Source organism: Sciurus carolinensis, chromosome 2 (genome assembly GCF_902686445.1).
Source record: "Sciurus carolinensis chromosome 2, mSciCar1.2, whole genome shotgun sequence".
In the NCBI taxonomy this organism is placed as follows: domain Eukaryota; kingdom Metazoa; phylum Chordata; class Mammalia; order Rodentia; family Sciuridae; genus Sciurus; species Sciurus carolinensis.
Window position 1 is genome coordinate 96,183,920 of NC_062214.1, and position 27,786 is coordinate 96,211,705.

General features: G+C 37.2%; 1 protein-coding gene across 6 annotated transcripts in view; it reads left to right on the top strand.

Moving 5' to 3' along the window:
* Positions 1-27,786, top strand: part of Aldh1a2 (aldehyde dehydrogenase 1 family member A2) — a 172,886-nt gene that overhangs the window by 69,017 nt on the left and 76,083 nt on the right. The window contains exon 1 of one of the 6 annotated variants that reach the window (XM_047536126.1): positions 5,588-6,230. The exons of 4 other annotated variants lie outside the window; for them this stretch is intronic. In XM_047536126.1, the coding sequence (XP_047392082.1) occupies positions 6,114-6,230 (117 nt within the window). In that variant the 5' untranslated portion in view covers positions 5,588-6,113. Of the gene's footprint in view, positions 1-5,587; positions 6,231-27,786 lie in introns of those variants that run through there. One more of the 6 variants, XM_047536118.1, reaches the window with a different exon arrangement.

A 27,786-nucleotide genomic window follows, 5' to 3' on the forward strand; every position in this document is an offset into this window, starting at 1 on the left:
CATGTTTCCAATCCAGAAGTTGCAAAGTGGAGTCAAACAACACCACAGTGTTAATCTTTTGTGGGTTAACTCACTAGTTCCCAAACCAGACTGTACCTTAGAGATACCAGGAGCCTTTGTGAAAACTATCAGTATCTTGGGTCCCATCTAAAATTGGGTCCCTAATTAAAAATCTCTGGAGGTGGGCCCAGGCAATCATATTTTTTAAAGTTCCTAAATGATAATAATTGAACCCAGTGAAAGGGTGAAAATCATTGAACTATTCCATGAATGTCTGTCTGACCCTGGACAAAATAGAAGTAAGATAGCAACATCTGTCTATAGCAGGTATGTGAGCATTAGAAAAATGATTTAATGTCACATGCGCTGCTTTGGATTTTATATGGGGGAGAACAAGTTGCTCTTGGTTTCTTCTCTATTTTCACATTAAATGTGGTCAATGAATATTTGTTAGGTTGAACTTACTTTGATTGATAAGGGGGAGAAAAAATATCTAGGTTTGTCAAGAGCAGTGAGGAAGTCACAGATGCTCTGAAAGTGGGTGTACTCATGCCTAAAGCAAGACCTCCTTCAGGCATGTTGGATGTTCAAATTGGATGCCTATGCCCCAGGGCTGTTTACCTTCCATTTATCCCAGTTACCTTTCACATTGGATTGTGAATTGTGTGGCAAGAAGAAAAATTTTACTTTTCATTCTGTGTTGTCAAGACATCTGAAGTGTCCCTGATTATCTTTGCAGGGGCCCAGCCTAACAAGTCCAAGAGAGAAACAGAAAATCCTCATTTAGCCTCATTTTCTAGTGGATCTGAATATGGGTTACAGTTCTAAACATCACCAAAGTTCATGAGACTTCCTTATGCTCCAAGATCCTCTGAGTTGAACATTTATGGGAAAGACTCAGGAAAGAAATGTACAGGAGAATCCTATGGTAAATATCAACAGTAAAGAGTTCTGTACAGAGTGAGGGATTTTAAAAGTAAAAAGAAAAATGTAAATTAAGGAATATGAAAGGAAAGGTGGGAAAGCAAACTGAACTTAGTTACATACCAAGCACTTACCTGGAGGAGAAAATAAATAATTCTGGAATCTGACTATTAATAACTCTTCCTTGCCTGCCATGAAAAAAGTAGTTGCTTTCATTCTAAGATATTCCCATATGACTTGCTATGTGATACTGAATGCTCTGAACACTACTTAAGTGGGGCTACAGGGGTCTATGTATTGTACATTCTATGGCAAATTTGACTGATAGATGTTTTTTTTTCCAAAAAATTAAAAAGGTCTTTTAACTAAAGTCCTTCTTCTGAAATAACTGTAGTCTAAAATTTGTCTACCTGAGATGATTTCTTTAAACTAATTCAAATTAAATCTAAAGATTTCCTACCAATACCTGATAAAAATACTCTGAATCTGAACTACTACTTTTGACAGTATTCATTTGTGCATACACAACACTGGCTGCAGAGGGAGCTAACGTCTTTTCCTCAGTCGCTTCAGAGAAAGGCTGCAGTTCTGGAATTTTAATTTTTTCCTGTCTGTTAAAGTGTGATTATTGATAAAGTACTGAGCTCATCTCTCTATCCAGACTGAAGCCTCTAGAATATAGATGAAGCACAATCTGGCTTTAAAACAAAGGCAAATCTAGTTCCCACTTTTAACATACTCTCCTGGGGCCCCCTAAAGTGGAGGATTTATTCTAAAAGGAAAGAATCATGTTATATATCAGAATGCAGGTTTCTGGAGTCATGACCAATTAGTAATCTGCTCCCTCTAACCAGAAATAGTCTTCTCCAAAAAATGTAATGACCAGGAACCACATTAAGAAATGAGGGACTTAATAACCAGAGAATTTTTATGGTTAATAAATGCTACAATCTCAACCTCTTTTTTTCTGGGTGTAAGAAGGAAGAGAATAATTAAATGAGCATTTAGATCTCAAATAAAAAGTTAATATTGACATTGAATATAAAAACAAGTGAGTTTATTTTATAGAGGTTTGCATTATGAGTCCAAAATACTGGATAAAAATATGTAAAGATTTTAATAAGATTTTGTTAGTAAATTAAATAACATTTCTCTATAAATTTACCTCGCAGTAAGCTTTCCTGTTGGAGTTTTCAGGAAACATTTCAAATAAAGTGACTAGGCATATCCCATTTGAGATGAATGAGATCATTAGGAAACACTTATATCTGAAATAAGCACTGAGATCATTCTGCATACGACCCAAGGGCTCTAATTTTTTAAATATTTCAAACAATGTGCCTCTTTCAAATCATTAGACTTAGAGACATTTAAGGAACTGATTCAATTAACCCAGAAGAAGGAAATGCTATAATGTGTGATTTATTTTTGAAGATAAATTAAAATGCAAGTGTATCTGGTTAGAAAAGGTGGGCTGTCATCATGGTTAGTAATGGAAGCAGGAAGGCCATTAAGCAGGCCACCTGAGGCTGAAATAGCCCCTGAACATTGAAGCTTGACGTTTAAGCTGGACATGCAATTTTTGTCAAAACAAAAAAGTGTCTTCTTTGAGAGGAATCTTTAGAAATCTTTGACTTCTAAAGCATGGCTCTTGGATTAACAAATACTTTACTTCCCTTAACTGCATCTAAAAATAAGTCTAAATTGTTATGATTTCATACCTTAAAGTCAAACTTCATATAAAGTTGATGCCTTAAAATTACAACTTTGCATTCTATTATTTAGGTGAGGAAATATGAGGCAAGAATTTATTTTTCTCCTCTGCAACTCCAGGATATTGGCTCCACCAGGCCTAATAAATTGTTTTCACAAGGAAATAAATACAGTATGTTGTAGCTTAGATTTCCTTGTGCATGGGGTTTCAAACAAGATGTATCCTAAACAATAAATAATTACAGATGGGGGAGTGTGGGAGGAGAAATACTGTAAGGGTGGGGGAAAATGTTTCTTAACCAAATTGGGGGAAAGACTGACAAAATGTTCTAATTGTGAAGGTAGTTCTGGCAAAAAAATGTACCCTTAATTGCAGTGAAATCTATAGGGAAAGACAATAAAGTAAGATAATAAAGAAAGAATATAGGGAGAAAAGAATGAAATGTGAGAAAAGATGTGAAGGCAGCCTTGAAAGTAATATAAATCCTAAGAACAGAAACCAAGCAGATGTAGACTAAAAAAGACTCTAGTTAGAATGAATCCACTGCTCTCTGATAAGTATTTCCCCACCTGGATTAAAGAACTTGGACAAAAAATGATTGCAGTCCTGTCTGAGCTGAAGATGTGGGAGGGTTCCCCATTCCGGAAGATTATTATATGAAGGGAAAAAAAAAAACCTTAAAAATCGTTGAACGAAAAAGTGCACAGTAAAAGATGGGGAAAAGCAAAACAAAATTTAAGATCAGGAAGATGATCTTACCGGAAACGTAGGGAAGTTACCTCCGCTTATGGTGGAAGTAGTCGATGATGCTTTGTTTTTTGTTCAAATCACTCAACAAACTCCTTATTAAATAATCACAATGTACTCTACACTGTTTTAGGCACTGAGGAAAGTGCAAAGGAAATAGGAGACAGTCCCTGTGTGGATCTCTTCACTGTCTACTTGGAGAGTGTCACACAAAAGGAGCCATGAAGGAACCATTTAAACCATCCTGATGCTGTCTCTGAACTAGACCTTTGGAGATGTTTGTGAGAGGAAAGCAAGAAATACTTATTTTCCTGCTAGAGTGGAAGGAAATCTAGTTGCTCTATGACTGTGTAACTAATACTAATAATTCCATTATCTTGGATCCTGTTCCTTACTTTGTGAGAGAATTTTGAGCCACAGTATTGGAATAGGAATTAGCAAACAAGAGGTGGGTCATAAGATCTGAGAAGAATATAAACCAATTTATTCTAGTTTGTGACTGTTTCCTGTCCTTATTCATCTATTGAGCCAAATTATGAACATTTCTCTTTTTCTCAGTTCTTGATGGTCTATCGGTACCTTAAGCAGTAAGGTCCTTACAATCTGGAGTTAACTGCCTTGCCAGTCTCATTTGCCACATATCCAACCACATTTGATGTCTCTCCAAAAATGTTTCACATCTCTCTGCCTGTGCTCTTGTAGGCTCTTCTGTTTACAGTGTCCTTCCCTTTCCTGGTGAAGACTCACTTCTCTTTTCAGGCCAAGTTCAAAGGTCAACTTCCCCTAGAGTAGGTCTCTTCCTTGGTGGAGCCATCGGATCTTGCCATTGATGTACTTTGTAACTTTTCCTCACAGGCTCTCAGAGTAGTAGACCATCTACCTATTAGTAGGGAAGGCTCTGAGCTCATTGGGGCAAGGGCTTTTGGTTTAGTTTGTAAGGCAGAGTCAAGCACTGTACCTTGCATGGGAAGTGCTCAGAATACTTCCATTGTTTGTTCCCTACTGATTATTCCACAGTGATGGTTGTTTTTCCTTGCCAAGAACTTCTCTCTCTCTCCCTAGTAAACCCCAAGGTCTTACTTTCTAAAGTTCCTCAATGCTATCTTCTAAGGCTTTAATAAAAGTGCAACTCACGAAATATGCTATAATTAAGGCATAATTTGGGGGGGCATAGAAATCCTCTGTGAATCAAGACCTCTCAACTGCCTAAGCTAAGATCTGTAGTTACTCAAGTTACTTTGAATAGAGACTTTGGATCCTGAGAGCATGGAACTATTTCTGTAAGTTTATTACTAGAATTGAATATTTCTGTCTAGTCCCACTATTGCTTAGCATGAAAGAACCGAGCATTAGGCAGTTTTAGTTACTGGAATTATCTAACACAAAATGTTTTCTGACGACACCTAAAAAAATGGGATCCTAGGGTTTTGAAAACAGCATGTAAAATGTAAATCAAGGAGTCGCTTAGTAGTTCAGACCCTCACAATAATATTCCCTTCCATGAAAAAATTATGATAGAAAGTGTTTCATGGTGGATCTTTGACAGGACTAAATTGGGCATGAGGAAGGGAAGGACCCTATAAAGGTCTTTTCATGTGGGCTTCGGATTCAGTTCAATGATCCCAAAGCCCACTCTGGAAGGGGCTCTCTGGGTTCTAGATTTATAGGTATATGCTGATCCACATACCAGAAGGTAGCTTGTTGGACTACCGACACAAATTAGGAAGTATGGAAGTGGAAGTTCAGCCCCAAAAGGGGCAGTTCGGGGAGGGGTCCAAGGCATGAGAGGCTGACAGTTGTTAACGCAAAGAACAAGGGAAAACGCCCCAAGTGTTTCTGGGTGTCCGTTGGGGCGAAGAGGGGAAAGGGCTGGAAGGAGGGTTGGGAGAAGAGAGACAAAGGAGCCCATGGCACACACAACTGAGGAGCTGACCAGGACCCACGCCCACATCCTCCAGCCACGGCCCAGCCCGTCCGGGCCGTCCCGGCCGGCAGAGGGCAGCAGTTGGGCGGGAGAAGCCTGGCGAGGGCCGCACAGCGTCCACTGGCTCTCGAAAGATTCTCGTTACGAATGTGAGGCGCACCCATCGCTACCCCTACCCGGACCTGTGGCCCCCGCGCACTTCGGGGCACCTTGACTAGACTGGGAGAGGGGATCGCGGCCGAGAGCACTGCGCCCCTTTCCCGGGGGAGGCGGACAGAGGGCGCTCCCCTATACTGAGCGCAGGCGACCTGGGGTTCGGCCGGCACCGGGAGAAAGGGGGAGGGATCTGGCTACGTGGAGGGGGTCATCCTCCACGTCCCGGTTCTCCCGCTGACACCGCGCAGGCACCCCGTCCCGCTTCCCGGGCCGCGATCTCAGCCTGACTTGGGCCAAGATATGGCTCCCGCAGTCGCCGAGGGGACGGGAGGGAGATGGTCTAGTGGCTGAGCCCCGTGCAAGTCCGCAGTCTGGACGTCGAGGGCGGCGGTGTGGGCGTGGAGCGCGCCCCGCGGACGGAGCAGGACGCCCTGGATGGTGGGCGCCGGGCCGCGCGGCGCGGGCTTTATGTAAATCGGGGCGTCCTAGGTAGGATGGACCAGCCCCCGCGCCTCGGGCCTCACGTCCAATAAGAAGAGTCCCAGCTTGACACCTGCCTATATACAGGCGAGCGCGCCCCCGGCCCGCGGACCGCGCGCACAGCCCGCACAGCCCACGCCGCGGGCGAGCGACACTCGGCCCGCCACCATGACTTCCAGTAAGATTGAGATGCCCGGGGAGGTGAAGGCCGACCCCGCCGCGCTCATGGCGTCTCTGCACCTCCTGCCGTCGCCCACGCCCAACCTCGAAATCAAGTACACCAAGGTAAGCGGCCGCCGAGCGTCCACCGTCCACAGAGGCTTTCTAGAAACTTCTTTCCTCCTCAGTATCTCTAGGGGGCGAGGGCCGGGGTCGCTGGGGCCAGCCTCCCAGCCTGCGCTGCAGTGGACGCCCTGTCTGTCTCCGCGGTGGTGGCTTTTGAAGTTCCGCCGTGGTCTTGGGACGCCTCGGGGTCTCCTCCCAACCCGAAGGCAGCGCTGAAGGGTCGCCTTCAACGGCTCTGCCCCGGACAGCGTGGAAGGCGTCGGAACCTCCCGGTCTCGGAGACCGAGAAGACAGGGGCTGCCGCCGGGTCCCCGCACAGCCGGGCCGTCGCTTGGCGGTCCTCGCTCCCAGTCGCCCGGCAGGTCCGCGGAGCCGGGACCGTGCGGAGCGCTTTTCCTGTAGGAAGTTGTCAGGACCCCGGCGCTCTGGCCGGTGTGTGACAAATTTCACGGGAACCTGGCTGATAAAAGGCACAGCGAGAGCCAATGTCAGGATTTCATTGGAATTTTGTAGGCAGTTTTAATTTTCCTGGGAAACTTGGAAAAGCTCTATATTTGTGCAAATTAGTGGGTTCGCGTTTCCACCGAAAACCTTTCTGTAACGAACTTTGACGTCTTGGATTTGCCAAACAGAAATTTTGTTGTTGCCTCGCATTAAAAAAAAAAAAAAAAAAAAAAAAAAAAAAAGTAAAAAAAGAAAAAAGAATATGCGCCTGCTACCTAATGTAAGTTGACTCTACTTTCTTTCCACAAATTCGTCGTAGAAAAAAATGTATCAATTATATAAGCGAGGCGAGGAATTGTAATGTTACATAGCCTGGTGGGGTTCGGGTAGATGGTATTTAAAACCACATTTCTTGGAGTTCATTGTGCAGTTTTTTTTTTTTTATTTTCTATTCCCGCCGCACACTTATTGCAATTAAACACATGTGTGTACACACAATATCGCTAAAATTGTATTCCATCACGCTTATTACAAGACACAATACATTTTGTAGAGAAGTAAATTGTTTGGTTCTTGGCTTAATGACTGAAAAGAGAAATGCCAAAAACCATCACAATACTGAAATTTTACTTGGCTTGAGTTTAGGATGCTATCAGGATGATTAGAGTTTTGAATGTCGATTTAGATGGATTTAATGTACCTGCTAGCTTTTTTAGATGGTGTGACAAATTTTTGAAAGCCATTTTAATGAGAGGTCGTTAATGGTTATAGCCCTTAGGCATTGTTTGCATAACAATAGTGCCAATGTGTGGCACCTCTCCCGTCTTAGGAACAAGCGGAGAAAGCATGCAGCATAAAAGTTTTGTTTTATGAGGGTCTCTAACCTCTCCAGCGGCTCTTCAGAGGTCTTAAAATGCAAGTCCTACACATGTGAGAAAGGACCTAACCTTCAGCCTTCAATTTTGGGAGGGTTGTTTTAGTCTTTACTTTTGAACAGATTTTCCTAGCAGCTTCTGAAAGTCGTTTTAGGTCTGCAGTAGGTATCTTTTTCAGAATTTAATTTGGAAGCTCTTCCAGTTCTCTTTTTCTCTAACTACCCCCTCTCTTTTCTCTCTTCTTCTCCCCAGTAGGAAAGACAACTGATTTATAGCTAATTGGAGCCTTTAATGTGGAGTCTTTTAGCTGGGGGGAAGACTTTTATCCAGTATCCACTTTCCCACTTATTACAAAGAAAAACAATCAGAAATGAAATAATGGATTGTAACTTGATTCTTTAATTTGTGGGGAGGAGGCACCTTATTTTTGTCTTGACAAACAACCCTCATAAACACTGAGTAACACTAATCTGAAGGCGAGCACTTTCCACAAAAACTTGTAAAATGAGGTATCTATGAACATTTCTAGCAGCATTCCTCCTCAGCTCTTTAGTGAACCTTCTAAATTTTCTAAGACAAGCATCATAGGGAAGCAGTTTTATTTATTTTATTTTATTTTTTTATCAAGAAGAGCAGAGGTTCATCTCTAGGTAAGCCCAAGGTGAAAGTTTTTTTTTTTTTTTTTCCCTTAATGGAAACTTTCTTTTTAAAATCACTCCAATCATACATGAGGGAAATTAATCTTTTCAGTTTCAAACAGAAGAATGAAGAAGGTAGAATAGATAGTTGGTCCTGTAGAAGTTATACCATATTCATTAGAACATTTGAAACAAGTAATGGGTTAAAATATGCTTTAGGGCCTGTTGAAAAGCATATATAAAACAAACAATATTCACATCAGCTAATAGTACGCTAAGACAAGCAGATATATCATTAATTAATCACTTTTATCTCGTTAAACAAATATAGTTTTAGTGAGGGTTATTATGATTTTTCTGTGTAATTTGAGAATCAACATAAAGTTGCTACTTAGATAAAATTGATTGGATTATGAGAATTTCAAGTAGTATGCCCTTAGAATATTTCGCACTTGTGATCTTGGATTTTTCTGCATTTTTTATTTAGCAGTTTTCTTTCTTTGAAAGAAATTTGTACTTTTTTAAATAGTTTTTTTTGAAAGTTACTGCCTTTGCCTGTCAGAGGTCCAGTAGAAATGCTACGGAATTAAAGTTCAGTCCCCAAGCATGCCAAAAAGGCTAAACTTGTGACTCTGTGTTGACATTTAGGTAATTATATTCTGTTTTTAAAACAAGTTTACTGCTCTGAAGTTCAGTATCTATACTAGCCTAATTATCAGTGGCAATACCTCTTTTGTAATGTGCCTGTTTCTGTTTCCCTAATGCAGCAAACTAGACCCCCACATTTTAAAACTGATTCCTTATTAATGAATATCTTTTTATTAACACTCCTAGCCAAGAAAGAGATTGATAACTGACATGAAATGTCAAGGGTACCAATTTGGAACCACGAGAATTGTGCACTCTCTTGCTTGTATTCTAAGAAGACTCCTTAACAGCTAGTTTAGGATTCTGACTGTTAAGAATTAAAGTTTTTGAATTGTTTCTGTTTTATCAGTCTGGTTTTTAGAATTCTGTATGACTGATCATATTATAGGAATACACAACATTGTAGAATCAAAGCTCAGAGCTTCATCATCTGCCCCTAATTGCAGGGAATACCTTTTCCAGATTCCCAGGTTTTTGGAACATGCTGTACTTACCCCACTTGTTCCTTCTCTCTTGGCTCCATCTTCTCTTCTTGACTCTGCCAGCATCCTTCCTCCCTCTGGCCCCCACACATAAGTGTGCTTACTCTCTGTTGTGCTTTTTCAGTGAAAATTTAAACCCATAAATAACAGTGATATCAAGGGTTACATGTTCTTCCAGTGTCTGATGCTGTGGGAGCTAGAACAGAGGCAGGAAGAGGGACATCGTTGATTACTGACCTGCTACACTAGAAAAGAAAAAAAATGTAATCAACTGGAAAATTCAGAACTAATGTACATTGTGTGCCTACTATTTATTCAGAAAATTTTTATAGAACACACTATTTTCTGGAGTCAATTACAATTCAGTTCAAAGGGTATTTGAGTGACTGTGTTCCTAACAATGATACTTTTAACTGTTCTAGTTGGATCATGAAAACATCTGACTTCTAGGAGCTTAAGATCTTGTTAGAAAGATTGAGTGCCAAAAATTGCTTGCCAGCATGGTAGTAGTTCAGTTATTGATGTAATAATAAATAGTAATAATGCTTATAATATCACTTACATTTTTATAGGACCTTATAGGATTTACTGGTTTATCTAGTATTTTCATTTAAATTTTATTTAGTTCTTGCAAAACCTTTCAAAGGAAAGAAATAAATAAGAATAATTGATAAGAGACTTGCCCTTGACTTATTAAAATTGATAGAGTATTCCTTACCATACAACTTGCTCTTCCTAAGTATGTGACACATTTTTTGAGGGTTTGTCTTTATTTGTGTGTGTGTGTGTGTGTGTGTGTGTGTGTGTTGCTTCTAATGCAGTCCTAGAGAGAATATGAAGTTGGTCTGTTCTTCTTAAGAAGTCACCTTTTGTGGCTTTTGATTTCCTGACTTTAAATTACTGTTTTTTAAAAATTTTCTATGAATTGTTTTGGTTCTGGTGAAAGATTCTTGCATATTCCAGGAATAATTTCTCTTAAAAAGGTGTGGATCTAATTCATTCCAAACCTTTACTTGAGATTATCTTTTTTGATCATAAATTGTCAATCAAGCTACATGTTTATAGAGGATTTGGGATTTTAAACAATACTTTTTGTAACTACACGACTTTTTGATGTGTATTATTACCATTTAACCCAGGGAAGCTAAAACAACTTCATCAGAGGACTTGGATTTAGATTACTCTCCGAGGTCCTCCTGCCCTCATGCCTGCTACTACATTGCTTTGTGTTACCATATGGAATTATCATTTCTGGAGGTTTTCCCCTTTATTTCTCTTAAAAATTGATACTTTTTCTATTTCAGGGTAAAAGATTCTGTACTATCTGTTCTGTGAGGTTTGGCAGGATTAAGAAAAGTCAGACATGAAGAATCTCTCTTCAGTGAAGCATAATGATCATGACCAAACCAGTGAGCATTTTAGGTCCCACACACAATTCTCAGTTGTGCGTTTCTCAGTTTGATAAAGAAATACAAATATAAATGTGTGTTTTGTCTTTGTAGCTATCTTACAGTTTGTAAGGGCCAGAAAACTATAGATTGTTAGCCTGGTTTTGTAAATAAAGTTTTATTGTGACACAGCCACATCTATTCAGTTACGTATTGACTATAGCTGCTTTGGGACTACAATGGCAGAGTCGAGTAGTTGCAGCAGAAACCATTTAGCCCATAATTTTAGAAAAAAAATTATGAGCCCTTGACTTTGAAAAGAAAGGCCCTGAGTTAAAATAGACTTTCAATCAAATCCTGGTAAAAAATGTACCTATTAGTTATGTGAACAATTATTCTACATTTATTCAATTTGTGGTGCCAGGTATGGTTCCAGACTCTGGGGTTGTAGTAATCAAAAGTATATATGGCGTCTTCTCTCCAAGTTTCTTCACTGAGTTTCAATTTTTACATGAGTCAAAATTTAGATTAATAGTACCTACCTTATGAAGTAACATTATCAGGACTAAATGAGAAAGTTGTGTGAAAGTAAGTGGCATACAATGACAATCACCCAATGCTAGTTCTGTTGCATTTTTACAAAGTGATGATTACATTTGGATTATTGTGATATTTGAGGTTCCAAATTGATGGAATCCCATTTTTAAAAGACCATAAATATATGATTAATAAAGTTTTATAAAACTAGCCATTGTTTACTATTTTGATTACTCATAAGAGTTTAATATTCTGGGTAGTTGTGGAATCCTTATGTGTTTATGATACATTTTTACCAAGTGGGACTCCCTGTTTCTTCACTAAGGTCTTGTTTTCACTAAAACATCACTAAACCAAACTATTGTTCATCCAGTATTATAATAACGAATTAGATATCTGATGTGCCAAAATATAGCATCATTATGCCTCCGTATGACCAAGTCACTGAACATAAACACCAGGTTGCAAATAGTTACCTCCTGTATTTTAAGCAGTTTGGACAAAGATGTTGCCAAGTTACTAGTACATAAATCTGGCAAATATAGCAGCATATGAGGACATTGTCAGATGGTGGATATCTTCTGGTGGTGGGAAGGTGTCTTAGTTATATAATTTAAATGAAGAAACTTGCCAGTCATGGTGGCACATGCCTGTAATCCCAGTGGCTTGGGGGGCTGAGGCAGGAGGATTGCAAGCTTAAAGCAAGCCTCAGCAATTTTAGTGATACCTTAAGCAATTCAGTGAGATGCTGTATTTAAATAAAATACAAAAAAGGGCTGAGGATGTGGCTTAGTGCCCGTTGGTTCAATTACTGGTACCAAAAAAAAAAAAAAAAAGAAAAAAAAAGAAAAGAAAAGAAAAAAAAAAAAAAAAGAAACTTTCCCTGGCTCTGATAATGCATGGAATTTAAAGGACAGTCACCTTGCAGAAAGTAAAAGCACCAGGCAGTGACTATTTTAAAATACTTCCTAGCATTTGCTTCCTTCCTTTATTTGCTGTGACAGGTCACTTCAAAGCCATTCATTTCCTCTCAGACACCAAACAAATGTACATAGAGTTGATCTCCATGTCATCTTGGTTAATTTTTAATTGCCTTTTCAGACATATTCTCAAGTTCTAGTCTGTTTAACTTTTCAAATATATGAGATTATCCAAATTGGAAATTTCCTGTCTGTGGCATTTCTATATTACTTGTTTGTCTTACTTAATATTGAGTTATGTTTAAACTTTTTCCCTTCTAAATCGTTAACTCTTACCACTTTATTTACAGCAAGCCTCTGTTGCATCACTTAATTTGAAAACACTTCCAGGCTTTGAAAATTCCAGTTGGAATAATAATTGGGTAATTTTAGTACCCTGGCTTCTGCTAGGCTCTCAACACTTCGCTGGGGCTAAACACAGGGGTTAATTGAGCTCCATACAATGTGGTTAAAAATTAGAATGTCTGGGAATGAACGTTCTGAATTTTATTCTAGAAGGAAGCCTTCCTTCTACTTCAGTTCAGCCCTCTGCCTCCAGAAGTAGTTACTGCTGTACTTCCCTTCCTCCTAGTGATTTTTGGGGAGCCAAAGTAACATTTCCTTTATCCCTAAACCTCTGGAGAGATAAAACTTACTGTCCAGGTGAAATTGGAAATTGAGAGACAGAGAAACAGAGTTCTGTCTCTCATTCATAAGAATTTAGTATATCATGGGTATAGAAATCCCTTGCAATCTTAATTATAAAAAATAGGGGAAAATTTCAAAATAATTAAAAGATTACATTTTTATATGTTTTCTCATTCATCTTGCCTTAGTCTACTGATTTCAAGTCCAGTAATTCAAGTTTTTTGCTTCATATCATTTCTAGGATTTTCCTAAAATTTAAACTTAGTCAGAAAGTGGTATAGGTGTGTGTGGCTTTTCATATTAGTAGAATGGAATTACCTCCAGGCAAATTAATTGGTCAAATATTATGAAGTTAGCAAACCCACTAATAGGTAAAAATAACCTGTTTCCTCTTCCTCCAAGTTCCACTACTACACCTATACCAAATCTATAGACTGGATATGACTATGGAAAGTTTAGGGTATGAAGGAAGAGGGGAAATAGGAGGACTTTGCTTGGAAAGATGAAATATGAAGTGCCTACATGAATTTATGGAGGACAATTGAAGTATTGTCATATTCTGCACTGAATCCCTTTTGGAGAGAAGATCAGGATTCAAGGTGAAACTTAATTTTTGGTTAAATTCCCTAGCATACCTGAAACCTGGGATTCTGTCTCATCTATATTTTAGAATCTGATACCCAGTGTACCAATATAACTTGATTTTCACAGAGAAGATTATGTAATTGTATTATCTCAGGGCCAATTTTATTTTTAGCGCAACACCAAAGCTACTTTTTTGCTTATCTAAATTTATTTGCTTATTAATTTAGCATTCATTAAGACCTTTTTTTATAGAAAGCATTGGTACTCACTATCTGGCACCAAAAGATACATGAGATATGGTTTCTTCTTAGAGGAGACTGAAGAGGATTCCCACTTGGGTATGAAGGGAGACAGGCACCCAAGTAACTATCGTGCATGACTGAAGATGCCAAATACTTGAGGTAAATCAGTTAAACTGCTGTGAAGATTCAGAAGATAAGGAGATATTTCATACTCAGCATGTGAACAGTGTACTGTATTGTAAGACATATTTGTTAGGAAATGAGTTATTTTAATCATACTGAAAAGTTTGGACAATGATACAATAAATGTATGTAACTCTACCCAGATTTGTTAGTTCTTAACACTTTTACTCAAGAGGTGGAATTGTCCCATCATAAGGTGAACAATCATAAGTCGGAAATTCATTTAACACAACCTACCCAACGTTCTACCTTAGCAACACAGTGCACTGTGGTATGGGTTGTTTACCATTATCACAGGGCTGACTGGAAACTGCCGTTGCTGCTCAGTATCACCTGAGCGTATCATACTACATATCACCAGCCCCAGAAAAAGATCAAAATTTGAAGTGTAGTTTCTACTGCATATTTATTGAAAAAGCATAGGTCAAATAAATGTAAGTTGGGAACTATCTGTATTATTTTAATTTTTTAAAAGAATTATACTGAAACCCTCCTATGAACTCTTCTTATTCCCTTTTCTTTCTCATCATTCTTAGAGGCATTTCGTTTTCTCATAGGTGTATGTATTTGTACGTGTATAAGTATCCATAAATAATAACACTATTATTCTTCATGCTAAAATATATTTATATATGATCTATATATCCTTCTGCATTGTGCTCTGTTTTGCTTAGCATCAAATTTTCAAGATTCATTCATGTTGTTGGATATACCCCCAACTCATTTATGTCATCATTGCATATTAGTTCATTCCTTGACAACTTCCCAATTTTCAATTCATTCTATTATTGACGTTAATACCTCAGTATTTTGCTGTTATAATCATGTGTAACAGCATTTACATTTAACATTTCTGAACATGTCTCCGCATATGCCTGGTGAGAGAGCTTCTAGAATATATACTTGTAAGTGATATTGCTGGCTCATGGAGGATGTGTATCTACAACTTAAGAGGACTTGCCAGATTTCTGTGCAAGATGATTATACTAGTTTCTACCCACCCTACCAGTCTACCACATTCCCCATTACTCTACATCTCACTTGGGGTTTCATAATTTTTGCCAATCTGATATGTGTGAAATGGTGTCTCACTGCTGCTTTAATTTGCATTTCCTTGATTTCTTGTGAGATTAAGCATCTTTTCATATGTTTGTTAGCCATTTGACTTTCCTCCTTTGTGAATTGACTAGTTTATCATTTGCTCATTTTTCTGTATATATGAGCTTGCTGATTTATGGTAATTTTTATATATTTGGGATTGTAATACTTTGTCAGATACTTACTACACATTTTCTTCCCCATTCAGCTTTTTTCTCCTCCTTTCCTTCCTTCCTCTCCCTCCTTCCCTCCTTCATTCCTTCTCTCTCTCTCTCTCTCTCTCTCTCTCTCTCTCTGGTTAAGCGTCATACAGTTTTAAATGCAAATTAAGAGGAACTTTTCTTTGTTTCCTGTTTAAGAAATTCATTCTGATTCTAAGCTTTTGCAAGGTGTTCACATTGTTTTGAAAGTTTATTTCATTTTTATTATTAAAATTTTTGCTTTTTACATTTGTGTCTTAACCTTACTGGAATTGGTATTTGCTTATGTATAAAGGCACAGACAAATCTGAAGGACAGATAATTTAACATAGAGGAAAGACAAATGATATTAATGTGTAAAGAATTGTTTAAAATTGTGTTCTGTGTTATCTTTGGGGTAAGATGAGGAAGTCTGGAATGTGTGGTCTTCTTTCTCTAAGTCTGATCTTCTTTATAATAGGAAAATATAAGAAATCAGTTCTACTTTGATGTCCAATTTTAATACATGTTGGTTTCCTTATACTAAGAACACAAGTGCATTTCATAAGCCTATCTGTTAGGGGGCCATTGTACAAAACTGTTGTTATTGTTGTTATATTCATACTAAGAATTTATTTCCCTCCTTTTTTTATATTACTTAAAACTGTGTTTGATTGTTAGCTACTACTGCACTAAGATCTGCTCTGTCTCTTGCATGCGTGTTTGTGTGTATGTACATACATGTGCGCACACACACACACACACACACACACCTTGCTATCATTTATGGAAGGCCAAGGTAAATAGATGAGCTCTTCATTATGTGCTCTTTGTAGGTATGGAGAAAACATGTATGGGTAACAATGTGAAAAAATAATTTCTAGTAAAAAAACCTTTTCTTTAAATAACGAATTCAATACTATGATTTATCCTGTTAGTTTAAAGAATTTCTATTATTCTTAGTACCAACTTGAAAATAATATTTCAGTACCTCACATTTTGTTAATACTTTAGCTTATGTTTTAAAGTTGAAGCTGGTGTTACATGTTTACCTTTGTATTTTGATTTTATAAGTGGTTTGATTCATGCATGTATGTGTCAGATTCTAAAGAAGCTGTTGTAGAAGATTGGAATTCTTCAGCCTTAATTCTGAATTCAGCCCTTCTGTGTATGTTCCTATATGTGTAATACCTAACAAAGTTGTCTGCATGACTTATTTTTTGATTACGAACTCGTATTATTTGAGAAACAATATTATTTTTTTGCCCTTCTAAATTGTACAACTTTTGCCTGTACATTGTATTTTACTATATAACTTCCTATTTCTGCACTAGATATAAACTTTCATCCATCTTGGTTTTTCTGAAGCACCTGGATCAATCTACATTGCAGATATTTCAGAAATGTTTGTTGAAACACTTCCTGTATTTTACTATTATTGATAGTTACTAACAGGTACAGCATCGCCCCCCTCCCCCCCGTGATACTGGAGATTGAACTCAGGGTCTTGTGCATGTGAGGCAAGGCTTTTTAAAAAATATAGTATCAAAGGTGCTTTTTATGTATGACTACTATTTAATTATTTTGGCACAACTCTTGGATGTGAACATAATATTATTTTTCTTTTATAAGTAAGAATATCAAGCACATTGAGATTAAATGAATTTTCCAGTCTCATTAACAATAGTGGGTGGAAATTGTAGGACTCAGTTGTCTTCCATTCCTGCTCATAACATAAAAGAACAAACACAAGAATCCCAAAAGGCAATAAAATTTGGACTATCAGTTCTACGGAGTGTTTTAACAGGCTATACCAAACCCAGTTCTTTGACCACAAATCCCAAATTTGAATTTAGTTAGTTTTGGCTGTAGCTCCCTATAGCAATAATTTGAACCATTAAAAAAATGTGGAGGGAATGGATTGAGATAATTTGAAACTTTAGGTATGAATCACCTGGGTAAATGTAATTCTTTAGACTTTGATAAGAGGCTGTTTGTGGAGTGTCACCAGTTGAGTATACAGTGTCCTTAAAAACACACATTTGCTTGTTTTTCATTTGATAAGTGGTTTTTATTTTTATTATGTTTATTAAGATTCACTTGGGAGTGAGGATGTGTGGCTAACATTGAATGTTAATATATAGTTCATATTCTGTTTAATAATTTACCCCCCATAGGGCATTGTTTTGTGTGTCTGACTATCATCTATATCAGAGACACTTCTTGCAGGAAGAGTTGGTTGCATTTCACTTGTTATGAACAGTCTCTCACTAAGGCTTAAATACTTTCAAATCTATTACTTACACATAGCCTCAGTGGGAATGCAGAATAGAGAAATTCATGTAGTATCCAAACTTTTAAAATAGAGGCAGTGATAAAGGGAGGAGGTAGCTGGGCTGCGAGATTAAGGTTTCATTGTAAATGACTCAAAAATCCTACCCCCAAACTGCTGATAGGTTGTCTTGTTTAAGTTAGATCTTATAGTCTTCACATTTCTCTGTCTTCACTTTTGGAAAACATATTTCTCTTTCTCCTTTATTTCCCAGTCAGACTTGCCCTTTCTTCTTACCTTTTTCATCTCTTTTTGTTCTTAGCCATTTGTGCTTCTCTTCTGCTTCCCTAAGTGTTTCTCTCAGGACGGGCTTTTCATGACTTTCATCCTCTGGATAGACTCATTTACCTGTTTTTATAAAATTGTTAGTTGTGCCTGGGAACCGTTGTGGTCTGTTCCTCCGGCTGTTGGCCCAAGCAGTCCTTAGGGAGCCCAGAAGCAGTGAACCTGGAATAACCACATTTGACTTCTGTTAGCCCTCTTGAGAATTTAGTAATTACTTAATGGATTGAATTGGTGACATATACTATTCCAGATAACAGCCTGGGTTGCATTAAATTAACCTTCACAAATGGGTATTTATTGGTATACTCTTAAAAGACTACACGTGTTGGCTATAATTGCTCTTCCATGTTTCTTCATGCAGATAGGTATTTGTACTGAGTGAAAAATTTCTCAGATTAAAACCTGGGTGGTAGTTTAGTCATTTAGTGATGTGTGTCTTGTAGTCAGTACATTGAGCATAAATCCTGTCTTGTAAACAGCAGGGAGACTAATGAGGTTTGCTCACATTCTGGTATCATTACCAGGATTTCCAACAGAGAAAAAGAAGGGTTAGAAATGTACAAAGCAGTGATTTTTGGAACTCTTGATGGTCTGAATTAAGGAGATTATTGTTTACTCTTTACATAGACATGGATACACAAATATGGGTATATGAACTACATTTAACTACAAAAAATCAAACATTTTGCTTTTAATCAACTCAGTTTTATGGAGAGATAATGTGGATGTTTTTATGCTTCTGAGTGACATGAAGGGGAAGACTTTTGAAATAGTGCAGCTGTTAAAATGATAGCAAATGATACACTCCTTCTCATTTCATCCAACTAAAATTTCACATCAACTTTAGTCTTATAATTTTTAGTATTTCTGTTGCCATTTTTATTGTGACAAACACATGATTTGCAAACACACCAAATCTCCTATAAGAAATCTTTTAAATGTAGTATTTTAGATTTATTTCAAATACTTATTTTTATTATTTCTGTTAAGTATTGTGTGTTTGAAATCCCCAAATCAAGGGATAAAATTATTGCTTAATACTTAGATTAGTTTCCTTTCTACCCTTGAATTTTTATGAGAGCCAATATCCTGGCTGCTTTCACATTTGTGGTCCTTACATCTTTGCGTTTGAATGAATAAGCATATAAATACATGCTAGAAAATAATATTTTGATTCCATTTGTATAGTTACTAATAGATAAAATTCCAGGACTAGAAAGTGAATCTCAGGGTAAAATGTTTTGAAATAACTTGCTTTGTTTTATGTACTTCTTTTAAAGAAAGTGCACACACAGGATAGGATGGAAAACTCTCCTCCACTTTTACTCACTTGCCTTTTCCTTTGAAAAAGAAAACCTTTGGGGTGCACTGTACAGTAGTGAACAAGACAGTGAAGTGGGCATTAGAGGACTAGTGTTCTGACTCCAGCTCTGCCACTCATGAATACTCATTTAGCAGTTCCTTATATAATAAGTATTTATTGAATTAATGAATGAGAAAAATCACTTGATCACAAAATTGATTATATCTTCTTTATGAGGCCCTGGGGATAGGAAAATGTTTTGCGATACTGAAAAGGCACTTAAGTTTCCTGGGCAGAAGTTTTGTTACTTATAAAATGAGAGGGTGGAATGAGATGCATTTTTACCCATCCACCCTTCCTTATAAAAGGGATTGGGTTAAAATAGCATAAGATATCTTTACCTCACCCCTACTCTTTAGAACTCCTTATTCTCCAGAGTCCACACCTGTAATTATGAAGACAATGCTGAACTTGTTTCATATTTAGCTGAAGTCCACCTGGGATCCAAAATTTGTAATCAAAACAATTTTGTTAAAATTTTTTTTTTTTAGGACTGTGGAGATAGCTCAGTCGGTTGAGTGCTTGCCTTGCAAGCACAAGGCCCTGGGTTCGATCCCCAGTACCGCAAAAAAAAAAAAAAAAAAAAAATTTCAGGGATGTGCTGGTAATTACCAAAGAGTGGTCCATGGAATTCTCTGTTAATGACTGTCCTTGTGTAAATGAATGGTCAGCAGTGTCTTAAAGAGTCACAGGAAATCAAATGAAAATCTTTCATGTTTTCTAGACTTATAGTACTAAAAATTAGAGCAACAACTCCCAAGAGAATTCCTTCTTTAAGTCTTAGGAAATATTGACTTTAAAATTTGGTTATAGTGGTTGACATTTCTCCTCCAAGCCTTTGCAACAGCCTCTCTGCCAAGCTAAACTCTTGAAAACCACGGAGGGTTGGAAAATTCTGAGGCAAGGGAACTTGTCAGAAGCTTACAGCTTTCCACTCAGGTCTAATAGAGACTTAGCACTTGGCAGGTCAGTGCCACTGCTATTTGTCTCTGACCTAAGAGATCTGGAGTTCTTCACATCAAAACCACATCTTGCTGAGCAGAGATCAAACGTAGGAAGGTAAGGATTCTGCCAGTGATTTATCATGCCAGGGAGAGTGATCAGGCCATATGGGGCCACTGCAAATGAAGTTGACATTCTGGCAGTTTCACATATAGGCCTCTCATGTAGTTATGGCTAGTTTTTCTTGTGGAGGAATTCCGGGTCAAGTGGCAGCTTTTGGTGGTTTTTCTTAGCAGGTCTTAGTTCCAGCATGAGGGTTATTTCAAAATGAAGTCCTGGAAAGAGCTTTCTGATATTTTATTTAAATAGCAAATAGGAATTTCTTGACCAAATATTAGATATTAATTTGAGCTTTTCATTTGATGTCTCATTTCTTTCTTTTTCTTTTTCTGGGAAGGTACCTCTTAAAAAACAAAAAAGAAGAAAAGAAAAGCAAGAAAAAGAAAAATTAAGGTTTCTTGACATCTACAAAAAAATGAAAAACTAATAGACCTGATTTTAAGATGAAGATTCACTATGTACAATTAGGCCTTTTAGTTCATTACCATTTTACTAATTCAGGAGTTTTGTAAATGAATTATTGTAAAATAACAGTCCAGTTCCTTTCTGCATATTTGTAAAGGCCAAAAACAAAGAGAAATAATTGAATCATTTATGTACATACAGGTATGTTTGAAGTTATTACTAAGATCTGTGTCAAGGGCAAAAGTTTTATTTTCATCAAAAGAAAAAATCCCTCTCTTCACTTAATTATTCTATCAACGGGTACATGAAATTATTATGCTACATAAAATTCAGCTTGCTTTCTGTTTACTGTCACTAACAAATGTTTTGTCTCCTGTGGAGAAATCACTCATTTGTGGTTCAAAGACCACTTTATCACTAAGATACAAACTGGCATGTTATAGTTCTCCTTGCATGGGATGTTAGTTTTGCACCATAAATGAAAGATGAAATTTACCTTTAAACAGTAGTTCAAGACATGAACTTCTAATTCAAATGAAGATGTCAGTTACCTCTTTTGGGTTTGCTTTTTTGTAATGAGAAAGTTTCCATAAATGGAATCGACTTTAGTGGCTAAAAGTCGGTCTTATCCTGTAAATCAAAATTCACTTGATTTCCTGAGGTATCAGTTTTTGTATTCATAATTTGGGAATTATTGTTCAGATAAAGGACTTCAACTTTATAGAAAGTAAATTTAAGTGCAATAATGAAAAGAAATTTGTCTTATTTTTCACTTCGCATTCTTGGAACATTTATACCATTCATGAAAGCCTGATGGGATTGACAATAAAACATAGGGTGTCTAGTTAAATTTGAATTTTAAGTAAATAAGTAATTTTTTAATGTAAATATGCCTCTGACTTCCCAGTGATTGGAAACATACTTATACTGAAATTTTAATCCTTGTTTTTTTGAAATTACTTAACTGGGCATCCTGTATTTTTATTTACTAAAATTGGCAACACTAAACTGTTGAACATCAAGGTGGTGAATTTTATCTGTGGCCAGCAAATAAACATCATTTTTATGTGAGATTAATTGGCATTAAAATTGAAGGAAGACCTAAGGAGTCCTTTAAACTTGTTGCACTGGAATAATAATGAAGAGTCCAGCAATAGAAAGACTGAAAGATTTTTTTTTTTGAACCCCACCTATACTATTGAATAAATGGCAATTAGGCTCATTATAAAGACAGCTTAATCTCCTAAATGAATTGCTCCAACCTTCTAATTCAAAATCATACAAACAAAAACATTGAGATAAGCTGGGTGCTTTTTCAAATGGGGACCCCTGTGGCTTTGAAAATAAACATTTCAACCTCCTTCCACCCCAACACCCACACCCACACCCACACGCCTTTCTGATGTCCTCTATTTGCAAATGAACAGACTGAATTCTGAGAAAGACAGAAGACTAATTAAACAGAGGGAAGATAGGCAAAGGAACATTTGTTTCCAAGCAGAACACAAAAAGAAATCATGTTACTTTCTGTTTTCTCCAGACTAACAGGAGGGCATTAAAGCCCTTGCCCTGAGCTTTCTCCTTTCAAAGCACATTTCCCACGCCACTGGTCAGACCCTCTTTGGGCTAGGTGGCCCTAGCACGTTTGAACCAGCTTGTGTTAGCCAGTCTTTATAACAGTGTCAGAATAATGGCAATCAGACATTCTGGGAGAACAGTTGATGTGTTGGATGGTCATCTCGACCTCCTTACTTTGTCCTTTTGCCCAATGCATCTGATGGTTTGTCAAAGGTGAATGAATAAACAACCCCCTCCTCCCAGTACTGGGAATTGAACCCAGTGCCTCCTGTATGCTAGGCAAGTACTCCATCACTGAGCTACATCCCTAGCCCTGTGATTAACTTTTTAAGAACAGTTATAAATTGCCTTAAATTGATTGTTGACATTCAGAACCAGAATCAGTGAAAAGTCTAAGTGCACATTATGCCAGCTAATACCTTATTTAATCCTTCCAATCACTTGGTATTTTACAATCACATCCTGTTTTACAAATGACAAAATTAAGCCACAGAAAGTTTAAATGACACACCTCAGTCACACTATCTAGTACTCTTTATTCATGTAGGAATTTGATCCATTAAAAAATTACATGAAAGGAATAGAGGCAGAACTGAATCTTAGGCTCCTTCATTTTTGTGATTAAAAGAAGACCAAAAAAACCTCCATGAGATTCCATCCAGGTGTTGGTTAAACATGGCATATGACTAAGGGAGGCTGGGAAAACTGGAAAGTTTAGATCTGTTATAGGAACACCTTGTCATAACTCTTATAATTATGAATCAAATGGAATACTGGGTCTGCCCTAAACCTGGATCACAGGTCCCTGGAATTTTCCAGGGCCCTTTACTCTGTATGATCCAGAGTAGTGCTGGGTATCTCAAGAAGCCTCATTCTGGGAAAGGGGCCAGGCTCCCCTACCTCCCTCCCAGTTAATTTGAATCCAGTCTTGTCCCCTAAGGCTGGCCAAACTGTCCTCTGGAGAACATGACTAATGACCTTTTGTCTCTGTATTCTCATCAGTGTCCTTTCACTTTCAGAAACAGACCTTGAGGTTAGAGGGATATGTGAGAAGCTGGGTATTTGAATCTTTGCTACCTAACTGCTAATGTCCTTAATTATTTCTTTTTCAACATGAACATAATTTGTCTTGTTATTGCTTACTAGTGTAATGTGCTGGGCATACTACACTTAAAATACTCATCTCCTTATTCTGTCAGAATCACCTTAGATTAATATTTTAAAGTTGTCTTAAGAAGTTGCCTCTAGTTTTTTTGTTTCTTTTGATCTTGTGCTGAATGCTTGGAGAATTTGCAATTATTTCTAGTGACAGCTTTTCCTTTTTCCTGCCTTCAATTTAGGACATAGTGTAGTAAGTGGTTTTCAGGACATATAATATTGGTTCCTTTATTAAAAACTGTTAATTGACTTAAAATTAGAATTGATAAATTAGTCCTTGGCGAAGTAAGATTTGTAAAACCATGCTCTCTTTTTTTTTTTTTTGGCAGTAAAAGATTGTGTCTATTGAACAAAGGCCACGTCTCTATAATATCAAAACATTGACTTTAAAGTGAAAAATGCAATCAATCATTTAGGTGTTTTTCCTATACAATGCCATTTGGGTGTTTTTTCACTTTTTAGCCAGATGTTTTGGCGTGAAGCAAAGCACAATGGAAATCTATAGAACCACTTCTGCTTTAATTATGTGGCTATTTCAAGAGGAGATTTGTTTCTCTTCCCCATAAATGATCTGAACATTGGTTTTATTATTTTACTTTATATAGGTAGACTCTTAACTAGATATACAATAAGGTGGAGATATTTTTCCTCAGGTAAAAATACCTTTATTGCCTTTGATTATAATGCTCAAAGGGCAGCAGTCTTATAAAAGGAGATAACTACCATATGACAAGTCTTCAATCTATTATTTTGTACATCAAATTAAGAATGATTAAAAACTTTTTCCTATAAATAGATCGATCTGGCTATTGATTTACCACAGGGTACTCACCTATGATGAACCAAAAGCAGTTTAGTGGGAAGCTGAGTAATATTTAACTCTCCAAGGCACAATCTACTGCAGGGTTTAATACAAATCATTTGAAGCATTTACTATAAAAATAACTTAAAACTTTTTATTACTGAAATAAAACATGGCAGTTTTATGTCAAGGTTTTTTGAGGATAGGAAATTATTTACACCTAACTCCTATTAATGCCTGCTGCTTTGAGAATTTCTTTGGGTTTAGATTTCTCAATTAGAAAACTCATGGCATCCTCTTTCTATACTGTGCTCATGGCCACTTTGCTGTGGAATGAAGTATGTTAAGCCTGATTTGTTCTCAGTTAACTGCTGCAAAAGTGACCAAGTGATACAGCTTGCTTGCCTAAACATTCCTGCTCTGAATCTTTCTTTAACTAACTGCTGAGATTTGTAAAACAACTTAAAGCAACCTTTAGGTGAATTCAATCCTCATTGACAGCCAATCTGAATTCCTTTTTCTGCCCCACTTCCTTCCCTTGGAATATAGTTTATTATATCTTTTTAGCATTTACTACATTATTACTTACTTTGTTAGGAAGAAGGAGAAACCTGTTGAAGTCAGGAGACCTTTCTTCAATGAATTTAGAAAAAGGAGAAGCTTCCATTTTAGCCAGCTAAACCTTAAGCACATTTACATTCTATTCACCAGTACAACAGCTGTATAAGGTAGATAGATCAAATTTCTGGTGATTTTTTTCTTTGCTTCGTTTTTGCAGAGAAGGAAACAATGCTCAGAGAGTTTAAGTAGCTCCGGCTTGCCCAGGATTTGCACAAGTAGTAAAAGGCTGACTGGTATTTAAATGGAGATCTTTCAGTTCTTCTCCCTCTGCTCTAAGATGTTGCATAGGAAGATGAAGGAATACATTCAAGGTTAATCATCTCTGTCTTAGTGATAATTTTCCATTTCTTTCCTTTGTCTTACATACAAAGACAATCCTCATAACATTTAACTATCACACTTATCACACTTAAGTAAGTTAAGCAACTCTATACTTGTCTTGGGGTGGAACAGACTTGCATATTATCCTGATGGTCTCTTTTTTGAAAAATAAAATTGTGCAGACCAGCCCAATAACCTTGAATTGGCTTTCAGAAAACATACCTTCATGATCTTTTCTGTTTTAACCCAATGATATGACCTTATTCTCCATTCACAAATCTGACCATCTTCTTTGGACACTATGAGATATCTATTCCTTTATGATTTGGGAAGGGACACTTCTGATTGGCAGAAAGCCTTTGTTGCAATGGAGCATTGTCCTTGTTAGAATTCTTAAAAGCATTCATTGGGAAGATGGAATTTCTGAGATAAGAAAATACTGTATATGACATTTCCTGTCTAATTATGCAGAATCTAGGATGCTATGAAATATTTTGCAGAAAGAAATTAAACTTAGAGATTTTCTTCAAATACATACATGGATTATCTCTAATAAAGTACCATTATGAATTTTATTTTGTTTCCCTTAGCTGAAAGAAGAAACTGTGAGCCAAATTGTTGTGATCATGTTATAAAGACTTTGGCATTTGATGCCCTTCTCTTATTCAGCCTAGACATCCAGGTTCTACAAGGAAAAGAGTATGTGAAAAAAGCACTCAGTTTGATGCAACCAGCTTCTAAATCAGTTAAGATTGGCTATTCCCTTATTACTGTGTTCATTTAAAACCAGCCTTCCTGTGGGAAGTCAATAGGATAAATAAGGATTGGTTTTGAAGTCCCCCTCCCTGAACTCTGAGAGTTCTGTGGTTTAAGAGCACAAAGTATTCTTTAAGATGCTTAGAAAAAAATAATTTCTTACTTGAGAATATTAGTTTAGCTGCTATCTGTTGTTTGTCAGAAGTTCTTGCTTGTGCTCCTGGGGACACCGTGGAACGTCACAAGACTTCATCTCTAAGTAGTGTCACATTAGAAATTTAAATCAACACTGTTTCCCTAACACATTTTTGCCTACAAGAAAGTAAATGAAAAGGTTTTTTTCTACTTACCTGTGTTGATTGTACTGAAGAAAAAAGGGACACAATCAAATTCCTTGTGCTGCATAATTTTTAAGAAACCTTGTGAAGATGCAGTGAGAATTGCTTATATTCCTGGCCAGGTCTCAAATCTGCTCCAAGTAAACATCAGCAAAAATTAGATTTAGAAAGAGCATTTGAATGGGCATGTGAAAAGGAGCAGGGGCCTCATGGAAACCTTAATTGCTGCACAAAGTTAAGAGGAGCAATATGACAGAAGTGATGGGTCTGTATGTGTGGCATGTCTGATCTGTCATTTTTCAAAACAGGGCATGGGAGTTCTAGGTACTATTCTGTCACTGACTGGCAGTGTTTGGCCTTTGGCAAGTCGTTGGACTTCTTTTGACAAGTTTGTGTGTACTGCATAGGTTATTTCAAAGGCCCTTTTCAGCTTTGTAACTTCTCTCTTCCTAACTAAAACAGCCTCTATTACAGTTAAACCAAGAAAAATACTCATTCATTAATGCATTTTAACACGGTGCATTAATGGAACTTGATTGTTGGAGTATGATCTTAGCGTACTGAATAGTTGATAACAATAAAATAAAACCAGTTTGTTTTTTATTTTTTAATTTTTTTTATTTTTTTGGTGGTGGGGTGGAGAAGTTTCCAGCTGTCCTTGATGATGATTTTGCATAGATTATTTGAACATTTATTATAAGACTCTTCCACCTCAACTTCGCTTTGTATTCATAGACATATTGTCATTCAAATGGATATGAAACTTAAATACTTAGAGAAGGAGTAAGACAATCTACAGTTTCAAAAAAACTTAAGGTAAACCTTCTTACTGAGCGCCCACTGGTGGCCACATATGTTCGTTATCTAAGACCTCAGATGTACAGAGTATTTGAACTTCAAGGCCATTAGGAATGGGCATTGACTTAATGGTAAATGACATTTTCCTTTCAGTTTATAGTAGATTTCTAAAGAGCCATATTGAAAAGCATTGAAAGTTTAGCTGGAAAGTTTCATGATTAATTGTCACTGTCTGCCAAGGGTAGGAAAGAAGAATTGTATCACAAGTGCCATAGATTAGCCTTCCTTCATTACCAAGTCTGGTACTCTCATAAACAAAGAAACTATATACTGGAGAAGCTGAGTGACTTGCCAGACATTCAGCATGAAACCAGGACTAGAACACAAGCCACCCCCACCTTCCTTGTACTATAAGAGATATTCCAAAAGTGATATCTCCTTACAAATAAACCCATAAATCAGCTTAAATAACAAACTATCAAAGTGGCCATACTACATACTTGGTAATGATAAGATGAGGGAGACAGAAATTCCAGTTTGACCATCCAGGTTGCAGATTACTCAAAAAAACTCCAGTGCATGGTCTAGTGCCCCAGAGAAAAAGAAGGGCCTTGGAAACAATCTTCATTCCCAAGGACTTTAGCAAAGCATACCAGTGGCACTCCATTCCTTTTCTGGAAATTAATTCTGTTGTTTTGGTGATCACAATGCCTTTATAAAACCATGTTCTGGGTGAAAATTGTCCTAACTTCAATTCAGACAAGAAAAATATAGGAAGTATCCAACATATGTGAGATGGTACTCAGTATAGATTGAGGGACAGATTCTCTG